The sequence below is a fragment of the Prionailurus bengalensis genome, chromosome E4 (genome assembly GCF_016509475.1).
Source record: "Prionailurus bengalensis isolate Pbe53 chromosome E4, Fcat_Pben_1.1_paternal_pri, whole genome shotgun sequence".
NCBI classification, from domain to species: domain Eukaryota; kingdom Metazoa; phylum Chordata; class Mammalia; order Carnivora; family Felidae; genus Prionailurus; species Prionailurus bengalensis.
In genome coordinates this window covers 41,166,219-41,178,700 of record NC_057360.1, presented here as the reverse complement: position 1 = coordinate 41,178,700, position 12,482 = coordinate 41,166,219, and the positions used below count along the sequence as shown (strand labels likewise).

General features: G+C 52.1%; 1 protein-coding gene across 1 annotated transcript; it reads left to right on the top strand.

Moving 5' to 3' along the window:
• Window positions 1–22: 22 nt before the first annotated feature.
• On the top strand, window positions 23–7,582 carry LOC122476009 (tubulin alpha-8 chain-like). The gene is made up of 5 exons (XM_043568163.1): window positions 23–238; window positions 1,875–2,097; window positions 3,206–3,354; window positions 4,846–5,526; window positions 7,188–7,582. Exons 1-5 carry the CDS (start codon window positions 38–40, stop codon window positions 7,479–7,481), a joined length of 1,548 nt encoding a protein of 515 aa, XP_043424098.1. The 5' UTR covers window positions 23–37; the 3' UTR covers window positions 7,482–7,582.
• Window positions 7,583–12,482: the final 4,900 nt, after the last annotated feature.

The following is a 12,482-nucleotide window of genomic DNA, read 5'->3' as shown; positions in this document are numbered from 1 at the left end:
CGGAGAGGGGGGCGGGCCCCGGTGAGAACAAGACCCAATGAAAGACGAGCAGGGATCGGGGCCCTGTCCTGCCGCGGCCCAATGGGAGCGCCGCTGGGAGGCATGGCCGGCGGCTCGGCGGGGATATATAAGCCCCCCACTAGCCGCCCCGCACCGGGATTCGTGGTGTTGCTGGAGACTCGTAACGCGTCCGCAGTCAACGACCCTCCGCAAACGTCACCTGTCGGGAACAACCATGGTGAGAGGGAGCTGGGGGCACTCGCGGAGTGCACGGTGAGGGGGTACTGCACGGGAGAGCGTGCTGGGGGTGCCCAGGGGTCCCCGGTAGGGGCCGGCTGTGCGGCAAAGAGGGGAGGCCGGGGCGCCAAGCAGCCCAGGGTGTGAGGGGCTGCGCGGGGCTTCTCGGAGAGTTTGGCGGGGGTTCACGGTGACCACGGTGTGGGGGCTCTGCGGAAAGCCCAGGACGCCCGTGGCTTCCAAGCGCTGCTTTTCTGCGCCCCCTTCCCCGGGAGAGGCGGATGCGAGCTGGAGAAGTGCGCGCTCCAGCAGCGAACCGGAGAGAGGTGGCGCCGGGGCACGGGGTCGGCGGGGCGCGGGCGGGGCTCGTCCCGCGCTGAGCTCAGCCTGGGGCCCCCAACCCCGGCGCCGCGGTGCAACGCGCTGCGGAGTCAGGAACCTGGACCCGCCCGGGTTTCTCCCGCTGCGGCCCGGGACAAAGAGGCGCCCGCCCCCAGCTGCAGTCCCCGCCCACCTGTGAAGTCACACTCCCGCGCTGGAGGCCGGACCTGGGCGGACCTGCAAACTCCAGCAGGTTTCTCCAGTTCTGAACTGTTCCCTGAATGCCTTTGTCTTGCGCGGCCCAACTCCGGCCAGAAATCAGACCTTGGCCCAGACCTGTCCGGGGGTGTCCGTGAGCTTCTGGTGCCTAAGGAGGAAAATCCTTTGCTGAGCTTCTGGTGCCCAAGCCCCTGAAGTCCCTCAGTTACATTGAAGAGCTCGGGGTGTGAACACAGGCCCCAGGGCCTCACAGGAATCTTGATCCCCGCCTGTGTTCCGCGCCCGTGTAAAGGCCCTGAGGCCGTCTTGCAGGACAGCTGGTAAAATTGCCACACTATCTTAGAAGACCCCCTCCGCGTCTGGGAAGCATATGGCCCTTTCAGACAGATCCTCTAGACTCAGGGTTGGGGGTGAAGGACCAGAAGACAGGAGAGTCTGTCCTTTGCAGGAGTTATCTCAGGAGGGCTGAAAGGTGGGGTGAGCTGCCTCCTTCGTGACTGTTGAGCAGTACTTCTCTGGATTGACTCTGTACTGCAGTGGGCAAGGACAAGTGTCCAGAGTCGGGGTATAGCCCCCCAAAAGGGGAGTTTCTGGGTAAACTTTCAAATTGGCTGTAACTCCAGAGCCACTCCCTCAGTTAATCCACAACAGACCTGATACTCTTCAGCACCTTCACGGTGTGGAGGACCCAGAGTCCCCACCGGGGGAGACCCCTCCTCCTAGGGGTCCAGCCCTAGAGGCTCCTGGGGGGGCCCATCTTGGTGTGTGAGACTCTGGCCTTCCTGTGCCACCCCGGCCGGCACACAGGGCACTAGGCAGTGGGATTTGGCTGCTTGGCATCAGTTTTTTTCTAGTTCCTGCCCCTGAAGACCTAGGCTTAGCTGCCTTTGTTCTCAAGCCCTCAGAAAATGAAAAGAAAATGAGGTAGTTTGGCTCCCAGTGTGGGGAGGTCTGGAAAGGGAACCTAGTCTTTTGGGTTTCAGACCAGGCCTCGGGCTCCAGGGAGGAAAGATAAAAGGGTGCTTCCAGGGCCTTTTCAAGCCCCACCCCACACCCTCCCTCCTCCATTCACACCACTGCTCTGCTTCCCCCAACAGCGCGAGTGTATCTCCATCCATGTGGGCCAGGCCGGGGTGCAGATGGGCAATGCCTGCTGGGAGCTCTACTGCCTGGAGCACAACATCCAGCCCAATGGCACCATGCCCAGCGACAAGGCACTGGGCAGCGGTGATGACTCCTTCAACACCTTCTTCAGTGAGACAGGGGCTGGCAAGCACGTGCCCCGGGCTGTCTTTGTGGACCTGGAGCCTGCTGTCATAGGTGAGTGGGTGCAGTGGGGGGTTCCCCTCCTCTGGCCCACGTTTTTTTTTTTTTTTTTGCGAGCCCCAAAGTCTGTGGGGAGCTCTGCTTAGGGGGAAAAGCTCTTGAAATGCAGGCGACGCCCTGCCAAGAACAACCCTGAAGTCTGTTGCTTTTGTCTAGACTCTGACTTCAGGAGGGGTCCTGGGGGCTTTCTGTGCTGAGAGGGGATATCAGTCAATCCTGTCTGCCCGGGGACTGCCAGATGTTTGAGTCAGGGGCCAGACCCGGAATGAAGACTGCAGAAAAGTGTGGATATGAAAGCAGAAACTTTAAACTTCCTTTCTCCTACCCACAGACTCTTGAGGATAATATTGCCTAAGGAACTGGGCCCTGAGAACATTCTTAATGGCCCCCTGCTAAACTTTAACTGAACCGGGCCCCTTAATAGCATGTGGACCTGTGGACCTATGTGAACTTGGCTGTTGCTGGCTCCCAGGGGGTTCTCTGCTGCTTCCTTTCTGCATCTGGATCTCCTCAGTTTCCTATTCCTGAAAGCTTTCCCCCTCCCCCCATCTTTCTAAAGACATCTTTGTAGATGGTAAACTGTGGACTGGGTTTTCGGCATTAGTCTATGTTCTTATCCCAAGCAAAAGTCAAATGAGGGGCGCCAGGGTGACTCAGTCGGTTAAGCGTCTCACTCTTGATTTCAGCTCAGGTCATGATCTCCTGTCCGTTCCCTGCCTCTCCGCGGGGCTCTATGCTGACAGCACAGAGCCTGCTTGGGATTCTCTCTCCCTCTCTCTCTCTCTGCCCCTCTGCATGCTCTCTCTCAAGATAAATAAATCTTTAAAAAAAAAAAAAAAAAGTGAGATTCTCTTAGACATCCTCTGATTCCTCAGCAAGTACAGGTGGCTCTGAGGGCAGGGACTATTAAAGGCGCCCTGACCTACCCCCTCACAGGCCCAGGTAAGGACTTTGCAAGTGGGTCTCTGGAAGGCTGTTTGCTGTCCATGCTCCGTCTTGCGGTTACACCCAGGGGAGCGTAGCAGCCTAGGTCCTAGCGCCTGTGTCCTTGTGGGGGATGAGACCAGCATCTCTTACCTTTGCCCTCTTTCTTCCCCTCAAGATGGGGTAAGAACTGGCATTTATAGGCAGCTCTTCCACCCTGAGCAGCTGATATCTGGCAAGGAGGATGCTGCCAACAACTATGCCCGAGGCCACTACACTGTGGGGAAGGAGATCATCGATCTTGTGCTGGAGCGAATCCGAAAACTGGTGAGCGGACCAGGTGCCCCTAGCACCTGCAGGAGATCAATGTGTCTTTACCCTCCCTTCCTGGCCTGGGAGGCCTGCCGTGTGCGGAAGAAACGGAAACCACAGGCCTGTGGCTCTGACAGGAACCCCACGTGTCCTTACGGCTCCTTCCGCTTGTCTGTCTCCTTGGCTTCCCCTAGGGGGAGCTGTGTCTCCTGGGTGTGGATCTAGGGCTGGCAGCCCGAATAACCTGTTCTACCCTGAGTCTGTGGACTCAGGCTTCCGGCCTGCTGGTGCCTCGCTATGCCAGGTCTAATTGTCCAATCCAAGCCTTCTTTGAGCTTTGATCCCTCTCTAGCCCCAGCAGGTAGGAGGAAGCTGCCTTGGCAGCCCGGCTTGTTCTTAGATTCCTAAACAGTACTTTTATGCCTGGGAGAGACTCCTGCTTACTGGTTAGTTTTTAACCGCTTCCCAGTTTACCTCATCCCTTGCCTGAGGCACTGAGAACCAGGAGTGAGGCCAGCTAGGAGCCAGCACTTTGGCACCGGTCCTCTAGAGGGATTGTTCAGACATACTCTCTGCTGCTCCCTAGTCGAGACTGAGGACTTCCATTGACTTGAGGAATGGGATTCCATGCTTTCTAACGCAAAGTACCCCCTAGGCTTAGGATTTTCTTGAAGGGTTTTTCCGGGGTGGGGGGGGGGGTGTTTTTTGTTACCAGTTTGCATAAAGCCTGCTTTTAATGTATTTTTATTGAGAGGTAATTGGCATAGCATTAGTTTCAGGTGTACTACATAATGAATTGATACGTATATATTGCATATAAATGGAGAGTTTTTTATACTATGATGCCCATGTGTCCGGTATAGATTGATGCTCTTCTAGTCCAAGGCCCAGCTATATCAGAAGTTACCGTGTGTACTTGTTAAACCTACAGGTTCCCGGGTTCCACTCGGAAGTGAGGGGCCTGGGAACCTATATGTTCAACAGGATACCACCACTGCCTGCCCCCAACTCCCACTCTCCTGCAGCCAGGTGGCAGAGCTACTGAGCTGAGAGGGCCCAGCTCTCCGACTACAAGTCCTATGTCCCACCTGACCCTCCCCTCCCCCCTCCCCTCACTTGCCACCACATGCACACAGCAGTGTCCTTCTGGGTCATCTGTCCCCTAGAACTCCAAACCCCTTGTAGGTATTCTCTTCTCACCTCTACAGAGGCAAAGCAAAAGAGCATGAGAGAACTTTCTGGAGTCATGGAAATTTCTATATCTTGATTAGTTTGGTAATATAGGTATATACACTTGTCAAGCCATTCACTGTGCATGCAATAAAATGTATACACTTCAGTACAAGTTATGCTTCAAAGTTTTTTTTTTTTTCCTTCTAAATATAGAAGTGAATACTGTTGTAGTTGCATCACAGTAGCCTTGCAGACGGAAGAGCGTTGTCAGAAGGGGTGGGGGTGGTGGGTGATAGGCCGTCTATACCCTAACAGTGTTCTCTCCTACCCTAGACAGACCAGTGCACCGGGCTTCAGGGGTTCCTGATCTTCCATAGCTTTGGGGGTGGCACTGGCTCAGGCTTCACCTCCCTGTTGATGGAGCGGCTTTCTGTTGACTATGGCAAGAAGTCCAAGTTGGAATTTGCCATCTACCCCGCCCCCCAAGTGTCCACAGCGGTTGTAGAACCCTACAACTCTATTTTAACCACGCACACTACCCTGGAGCACTCAGACTGTGCCTTCATGGTGGACAACGAGGCCATCTATGACATCTGCCGCCGCAACCTGGACATCGAGCGCCCCACCTACACCAACCTCAACCGGCTCATCGGCCAGATTGTGTCCTCCATCACTGCTTCCCTGCGCTTCGATGGTGCCCTCAACGTGGACCTCACAGAGTTCCAGACCAACCTGGTGCCCTACCCCCGCATCCACTTTCCCCTGGTGACCTACTCCCCCATTGTCTCAGCCGAGAAGGCCTACCACGAGCAGCTGTCCGTGGCAGAGATCACCAACGCCTGCTTTGAACCCTCCAATCAGATGGTCAAGTGTGACCCTCGCCACGGCAAATACATGGCCTGCTGCATGCTCTACCGTGGAGAAGTGGTGCCCAAGGATGTGAACGCCGCTATTGCCACGATCAAGACCAAGCGCACCATCCAGTTTGTGGACTGGTGTCCCACGGGTTTCAAGGCAAGCCGGGAATGAAGCGGGGGAGGAGGGATTCGCGTGCTGCCTGCGTACCTGCTAGAGGGGAGATTCCTAGAGAGCCCCAGAGCATGGAAACAAAAGTGCTAGGGATGGGGAGAATCGGGCAAATCACGACTTTTTTATTTGACTTGAAAGCTTGCCCTTACAAAGGGAAAAGTAGGTTTTGTGTCTCTTAGCCTGGCAAATAGGCACTCCCTAGGTTTGCCAGTCAGGTCAGGGAACCCGTCGTTCACATGTGCCAGGGACATACCCCCAGAATCCGTCTCCTCGGAAGGGAGTGCTTTTGAAAGCGCAGAAAAGCCTACCATTCAGATAATGGGCAAGACGTGGGTCAGAAGTCTATGAATGCAATCTCTTGAGGAGTAATGAGGAAGAATCTGTTTACATGCCCCGTTCTTTCGTCAGTCTACATTCCCAGAGGGTACTGGGCATATGACCTAGTTTTAAGTTTTATGGGTTTTGTTCCAGTGTGCGCTTAGAAAGATTAAAGGTGGCAGCTGAGGCATTTAAGAAAAACACACCGCTTCCTTGCACTGTTGCAGACGTGACCACAACTGGAGGCGAGGCAGGGACTCCTGGTCATAAAGATAATAGCTGCTTGCTAGTTTTGAAGAGCTGTCCTATACCTCAGAACTAGAAACCAGGGGTAGGAAGTCTGGGAGGCGGATTCTCCCAGCTCCATATTAGGAAAGCTTTAGCTACTCAGAGGAAGAGTAGACCGCCTTCAGGAAATAGTAAGCTTGCTCTCATTAGAGGCATTAAGGGGGAAGCTGACCTTTTTTTTTTTTTTCCCCAAACACTGAATATGAAATGTATTTATACGTTCTGAATAGAGCAATGTCTAAAGTAGATTTTCCCAAGGTTTTCTATTTTTTTAACTATTTTCTAAACTATAGGAAAGTGGAGAGATTAGTTAACAACCATATACCCACTACCTAGATTCAACATCTGACTCTGCTAGGTTTCCTTTTATTTTTGCTTTGCTGATCCATATAAACTCATAGGTATTACACACAAGTTTGTTTTGTGTCTAACAAAATTAATAACACTTCTCTAAAGTAAGAATACCTAGTCAGTATTCAAACTTTCCCAATTTCCACAAATGTGCTCGATAGTCAGTGTTTCAAAGTCAGGGTATAATCAGGGATTAGGCATTATATTTGTCTCTTAAGTCTTTTTTTTTTTTTTTTTAATGTTTATTTTTGAGAGAGAGAGACAGAGCACAAGCAGGGAAGGGGCAGAGAGAAAGGGAAACACAGAATCTGAAGCGTGCTCCAGGCTCTGAGCTGTCAGCACCGAGCCCGACGCAGGGCTCGAACTCACGAACTGTGAGATCACGACCTGAGCCGAAGTTGGATGCTTGACCAATTGAGCCACACAGGCACCCCCATCTCTTAAATCTTTTAATGTAAAACATCCACCCTTTTTCTTGATGGTGACTTTGAAGGGACTAGTCTTACCATCTTGAAAGTCCCACATTCTGGATTTGTTTTCTGGTGGTAGTTAACTTGTCCCGTTATCCCTGTGCTTCTTGCAGCCTGGCAAATGTCACACGCCGGTTGACCGGCCCCTTTCCCAGTTATGGGAACCCCTTCCAGGGAACACAGAACCCAGGGCTTACACTACTTGCTGTCTCTTCTTAGGTTGGCATTAACTACCAGCCGCCCACCGTGGTGCCCGGGGGAGACCTGGCCAAGGTGCAGCGGGCAGTCTGCATGCTGAGCAACACCACGGCCATCGCCGAGGCCTGGGCCCGCCTCGACCACAAGTTTGACCTGATGTATGCCAAACGGGCATTTGTGCACTGGTACGTGGGCGAAGGCATGGAGGAAGGAGAGTTCTCTGAGGCCCGAGAAGACCTGGCTGCCCTGGAGAAGGATTATGAAGAAGTGGGAACAGAGTCTATGGACGGCGAGGACGAGAGTGAGGAGTTCTAGGGGTCCCGGCACCTGCAACGCCTGGGCGCTCTCCCCGGTTTTGTGTCTCTCGTTCCACTGTTTCCCTAACCCCCTACAAATACAATCAATGTCTCAAGTGATGTGGAGCTCTGTGATGTGGAGTTCTGCCCAGCTGTGGGCCTTCACTAACTTTCCCAACTGCCTTGTTGCCCTTCTAAATTAAGGGCCAGGGTGGCCTCTGCCTCTAGGGATTGCAGCCAGGGGAATACCTAACGGAGGATCGATGGTGCTGTCCCGTGCAATCAGACCACCTGACTAATGTTCAGGGGCTCAGGACCCGTGCTGTGGTGCTTTGACTTCATGTGGTGGTTCCCTGTGTATCCCCTTATCCCCAGCCCACCGCAAGGAAAGGTAAGCCTTGTAGAGGTTCTGGTGAAAGCTGCTGAAAGTTTATCTGTCCCCCCTGCCATTCTGGGGCAGAACGTCTGTCTCCATCTCAATGCCAGGAAGCAATCCAGCGTTTTAACCCATCCTCCCTCCTCATGGCCAACAGAGGGCAGTAGAGGTTGAATCCACATGAATTCACAGGCCATTCTGCAGCAGCCATCTTACAATTTAGGGCTCTACCCCGATGCCATATAAGGGCACTGGGTCCAAGAACCAGCATTCCAAAAGACAGGGTCTTTAGCCTGGGGCTGTGAACATCTGAAATAATTTTTAAAGTGATTATGAGCCTTTTAAGGCAAAAACTGTATTTTTTACTTTCAATAGGGGTCCCTGCTGAGAAAGGGACTATTTATTGTTCTAGGATCTAGCCACATAAAGTCTTAGAGATCAGTGCATCAGTCAGGAGAAGGGCCTGGCAGGAGCTAAGCAGTAAACTGGATGGACCCTTCTAGCACAGCCCAGGTTCAAGGAGGTTTCTCTTTAATGTGCTTAAAAAATCTCAGCCAGGCAGAAATGTATTCTCTGAAGAGGAGGGATATCTCCATGGGGCCAGGTTCTGCCCCTGGCAAGACTGTTGAGGAGAACCCAGCCGAGTCCCCACCCCCCCACACACACACCCAGATGGGTAGGACCTGTGTTTTTGGCCTAAATCTAACTGCTTTGATTTTCAAACATTTAATTCTAGCATTTCACTCAGATGTGTCTCTGCTTTTTTTAGGCACCAGTGAGCCTTGGGGCTACCTGAATGGGTCACTTAGTGACCTTGCTTTGGGTTCAGGGGACAAGTTTATTAATGTTAACCTAGGAACTAATCCCCAACATCAATGAGCCTTGCTTGATTGATCCCTGGGAGCGGTTTAGTATCCTTCAACTCATTAGCACAGTGCTCAGATCCGGAAGACTTTGACCCCTACAGTGAAGCTGCATGTACTCAATAGGGGCTGTGGACCTATGCAAATTACCAGTCCCAGGCAATGGGTCTGTTTGTGAAGGTCCTCAAGGACTTAAGGGCTTGGGTTAGAGGTGAAGTTAAGGTATAGAAGGAAGGGGAGGAGGTTAGAAAAACCTGGCCAGTGCCCATTCGAGGACCTGGATCTGTCTGTGTTCAGCAAGTACATCCAGCCTGCTCTGCCGGTATCTTCATCCAGAAGCCAAGTGCAGATATTTTTAACTCTTTCCCTGCTTTTTCCCTTACTGGACACATGAATTCACACATACTAGCACTTCTTCCTCTGTTGGTTCAAACCACCGAGTTGAGAGACCTCTCCTCCCCTACAAGTGCCCCAGGCGTTGGGAAGGAGAATGGCCAATGAGGGTTGGACACCTAACCCTGAGGCTCTCCTGTGATGAGAGACCAGATAAAGTGAGTCAGTTACAAGTGGGCGGAACAAACTATAGATAATTTATTTGGATAAACCCGCAGCTGCCATGACCTTCTCTCACGGCCCCAAACTGGAGTAAGTGTAAGTCACATTCTCTTTTCCCACTTCCTATATCCCTTTTCTGTGTAGATTTTCAAAATATGCAGGAAGAATCTTTGTTCAGTCTGTGTCTGGATTCACTGCCCCTCCCCCAACACCCCCCACCGACCCCCAAACAGTCGTTTCCCTGGGTCCCCAGAGAGAGCCTTGCCTGGGTTCCTTTCAAATTAGGGAGTCCTTGGTGGGTTAAGGATGGAGAAGTAGAGAAATTCTTGCCTGGGGAGTTGTGGTCTGAAATTTAAAGGCACTTAAGAGTCCTTTTTTTTTTTTTTTTTTTTTTTTTATGTTTATTTATTTTGAGAGCCTGAGAGGGCGTGCGAGCAGGGGAGAGAGAGAGAGAGAGAGAGAGAGAGAGAATCCCGAGCAGACTCCGTGCTGTCAGCATGGAGCCCAACATGGGGCTCAAACCCACAAACAGACTGACCAGGACCCGAGCCCAAATCAAGAGTTAGATGCTCAACCTACTGAGCCAGCCAAGTGCCCTAGGCACTTAGAGTCTTCACAAGTACTCTACTTAAAGCATGAGCCTAAAGTAAGCATTCCCCTTACTCAGCTGGGATTTTCTCGAAGGCATTTTTACTGGAGCTCACGGCAGATGGACTCCGGTCCTGGCCATCACAGGGTCTACACCGGCAGGTACCACCACCTTCCATTTGTGACTGACCCAGAACCCGAGAGCCCTGTGGAACGTGGAGTCCTTGGAGAGCAGGGTGGTTATCCTGCTAGTGATCCAGAACAACGCTAAAAGGAATTAGCCTAAGTGACAGGGAAGTTTAGAGCACCTCCAAAGCAGCTAGCTCATATCAGAAGTTTAACAAAAAATACCTGCCCTCAAGAAAGTATAGAGGGGACAGGAGGGAGGCCTTGGCTGTTTCTCTCTCTCTCTCTCTCTCTGGTGCTGTTGCTCACTAATGCCTGGTTTCCATGCTGTTCCTGCATATTCCCTGAACTGTGCCTGAACCACTCGGCACCAGAGCCTTTTAGATTCAACTGCTCTGGGGTGTAACTTTGTTTCCTTTTTGATGTGTCTGCCAGTTTTAAGGTGGAAGGCAGGATCCTGGGGATTTTTGAGCAGGCTCTTTACTTTTGCCTCTTTCCTGCATCCTCACCTGCGGACCTTCCCAGGGCTTCTAGTTCCTTGGCCTTTTGGAGTTCGTGACGCGAGTCCTCTTGTAGGCATTCGGTGTTAATGCACTAGCCCTCCCGCTTACCCATCTGCTGCCTCTCGAAGTCTTGCCTCTTGCCCAAAGCCGTCCAATTGGGGTGAGAAATGTGCACGGTGTGCCCAGAGGAGCCAGGAAGCCCCAGCTCCACCAGGGGGAGGCTTCCGGAAGGACTGGCACTTGAGCCAGATACTGAAGGTGGGTTGGGGTATAGAGAGAGGGCGGGATGCTCAAGGCAGAGACGGGGAGAGCAAAAGCTATGGGTTAACACAGGTACATTAGATTCAAGGGACTGAATAGTTTGTAGCTGAAACTTGAGACGGAAGAAGGGGAAGCTAGAAAAAAAGATGGCGGTAAATGACCTTGATTTTACCTTTCTTTCTTGAATATGTATTGAGCACCCACTACACAGCATGGATTACTCTAGATGCTATAGGGAACCCATCGGGCAGCAAAGGAGTTTGAATTTTCTCCTGTATAAAATCTTCGGTGGCTGTCAAGGGCCAGCACCCAGGGATAAGCTGTCCTGAAAGCAGTGGTTCTCAACCTGGGGTGATGTTGCAAAACCTTTATGGCTGTCCCAGCTGGGGGTTTGGGGGGTGGGGGGTTGTGGCGTGCCGTGGGTAGACAGCAGGGCTGCTGCTCAACATCCTACAAAGCACAGGACAGACCTCCCCTCAACAAAGAATTGTCCCGCCCGAAAGTGTCACTAGTGCTGAGAGGGGCGGGTTACCACGCACAGCGAGGTGGAGGGAGAGGCGTTTGTAGTAATCCAGGTGATGGATAATGCCTCAACCAGAGCAGTGAGATGGGGAAGAGAAGGGGGCAGAATCCCAGTACTTAGTGATCAGTTGATGAGGCACGTGGAGAGAGTTGTGGATGACTGGATTTCTGCCTTGGACCGCATGAGATGCTGTCCTTCCGCGTTATTCCATTTAGATTTGGAGATGAACGACACTGAATTAGTCTTCTAAGGCCGCCATATACAAAGTACCACAGACTGGGGGCGGGGCTTCCACAACAGAAATGCATTTTCTCAGGATTCTGGAGGCTGGAAGTCCGAGATCAAAGTTCTCAGCAGGATTGGTTTCTTCTGAAGCTCCTCTCCTTGCTTTATAGATGGCCGTCCTCTCCCTGCGTTTTCACATGGTCTTCCCTCTGTGCCTGTGTCCTAATTGTCTCTTACAAGGACACCAGTCATATAAGGACTCACCCCTACGCCTTTATCTTAATTACCTCTTTAAAGGTCCTATCTCCAGGGGTGCCTGGGTGGCTCGGTTAAGTGTCCGACTTCGGCTCAGGTTGTGGATCTTGCGATTTGAACCCCACATCGGGCGCTGTGCTGACAGCTTGGAGCCCTGGAACCAGCTTCGGATTCCGTGTCTCCCTTTCTCTCTGTCCCTCCACAACTTGCGCTCTGTCTCTCAAAAATAAACATTTTTTTAAAAAATCCTATCTCCAAATACAGTACCACTGGGAGGTATTTCAGCACATGAATTTTGTGGGGGCACAATTCAGCCTCTAACAGATGTTGAGCTGAAGTTGCCTGAGGGCTGGCCAGATGCTCTGAAACCCAGGAAGTCAGGATTTGAGGGTCAGGGCGTGAGGTCACCAGTGGAGAGTACAGAAGGACAGAGAGTATAGAAAGACCCCTCAGAGTGCTGCAGCCCACGGGTGCAGAGATTCCCCAGCCCAGGGGAGAGGACAGTCGCAGAAGGCAAGGGTACAGGATGTGTTTTAGTCCTCAGCCATAGTGTCAGCAGCAACCGAGGCAGATGGCCACTTGTGCGGCTACACCTGTAGGTGGGAGGTCAGAATGCCTGGCTTCTCTTTTTTTACTTAAAGTACAAGAATTCACCTTTGATTCATTCACATGAACGGCAGGAAAGGAGGTAGACACTATTCAAGGCTTTCGATCTTCTGGGGGAGTGGGAAGAGGCATCTAAATC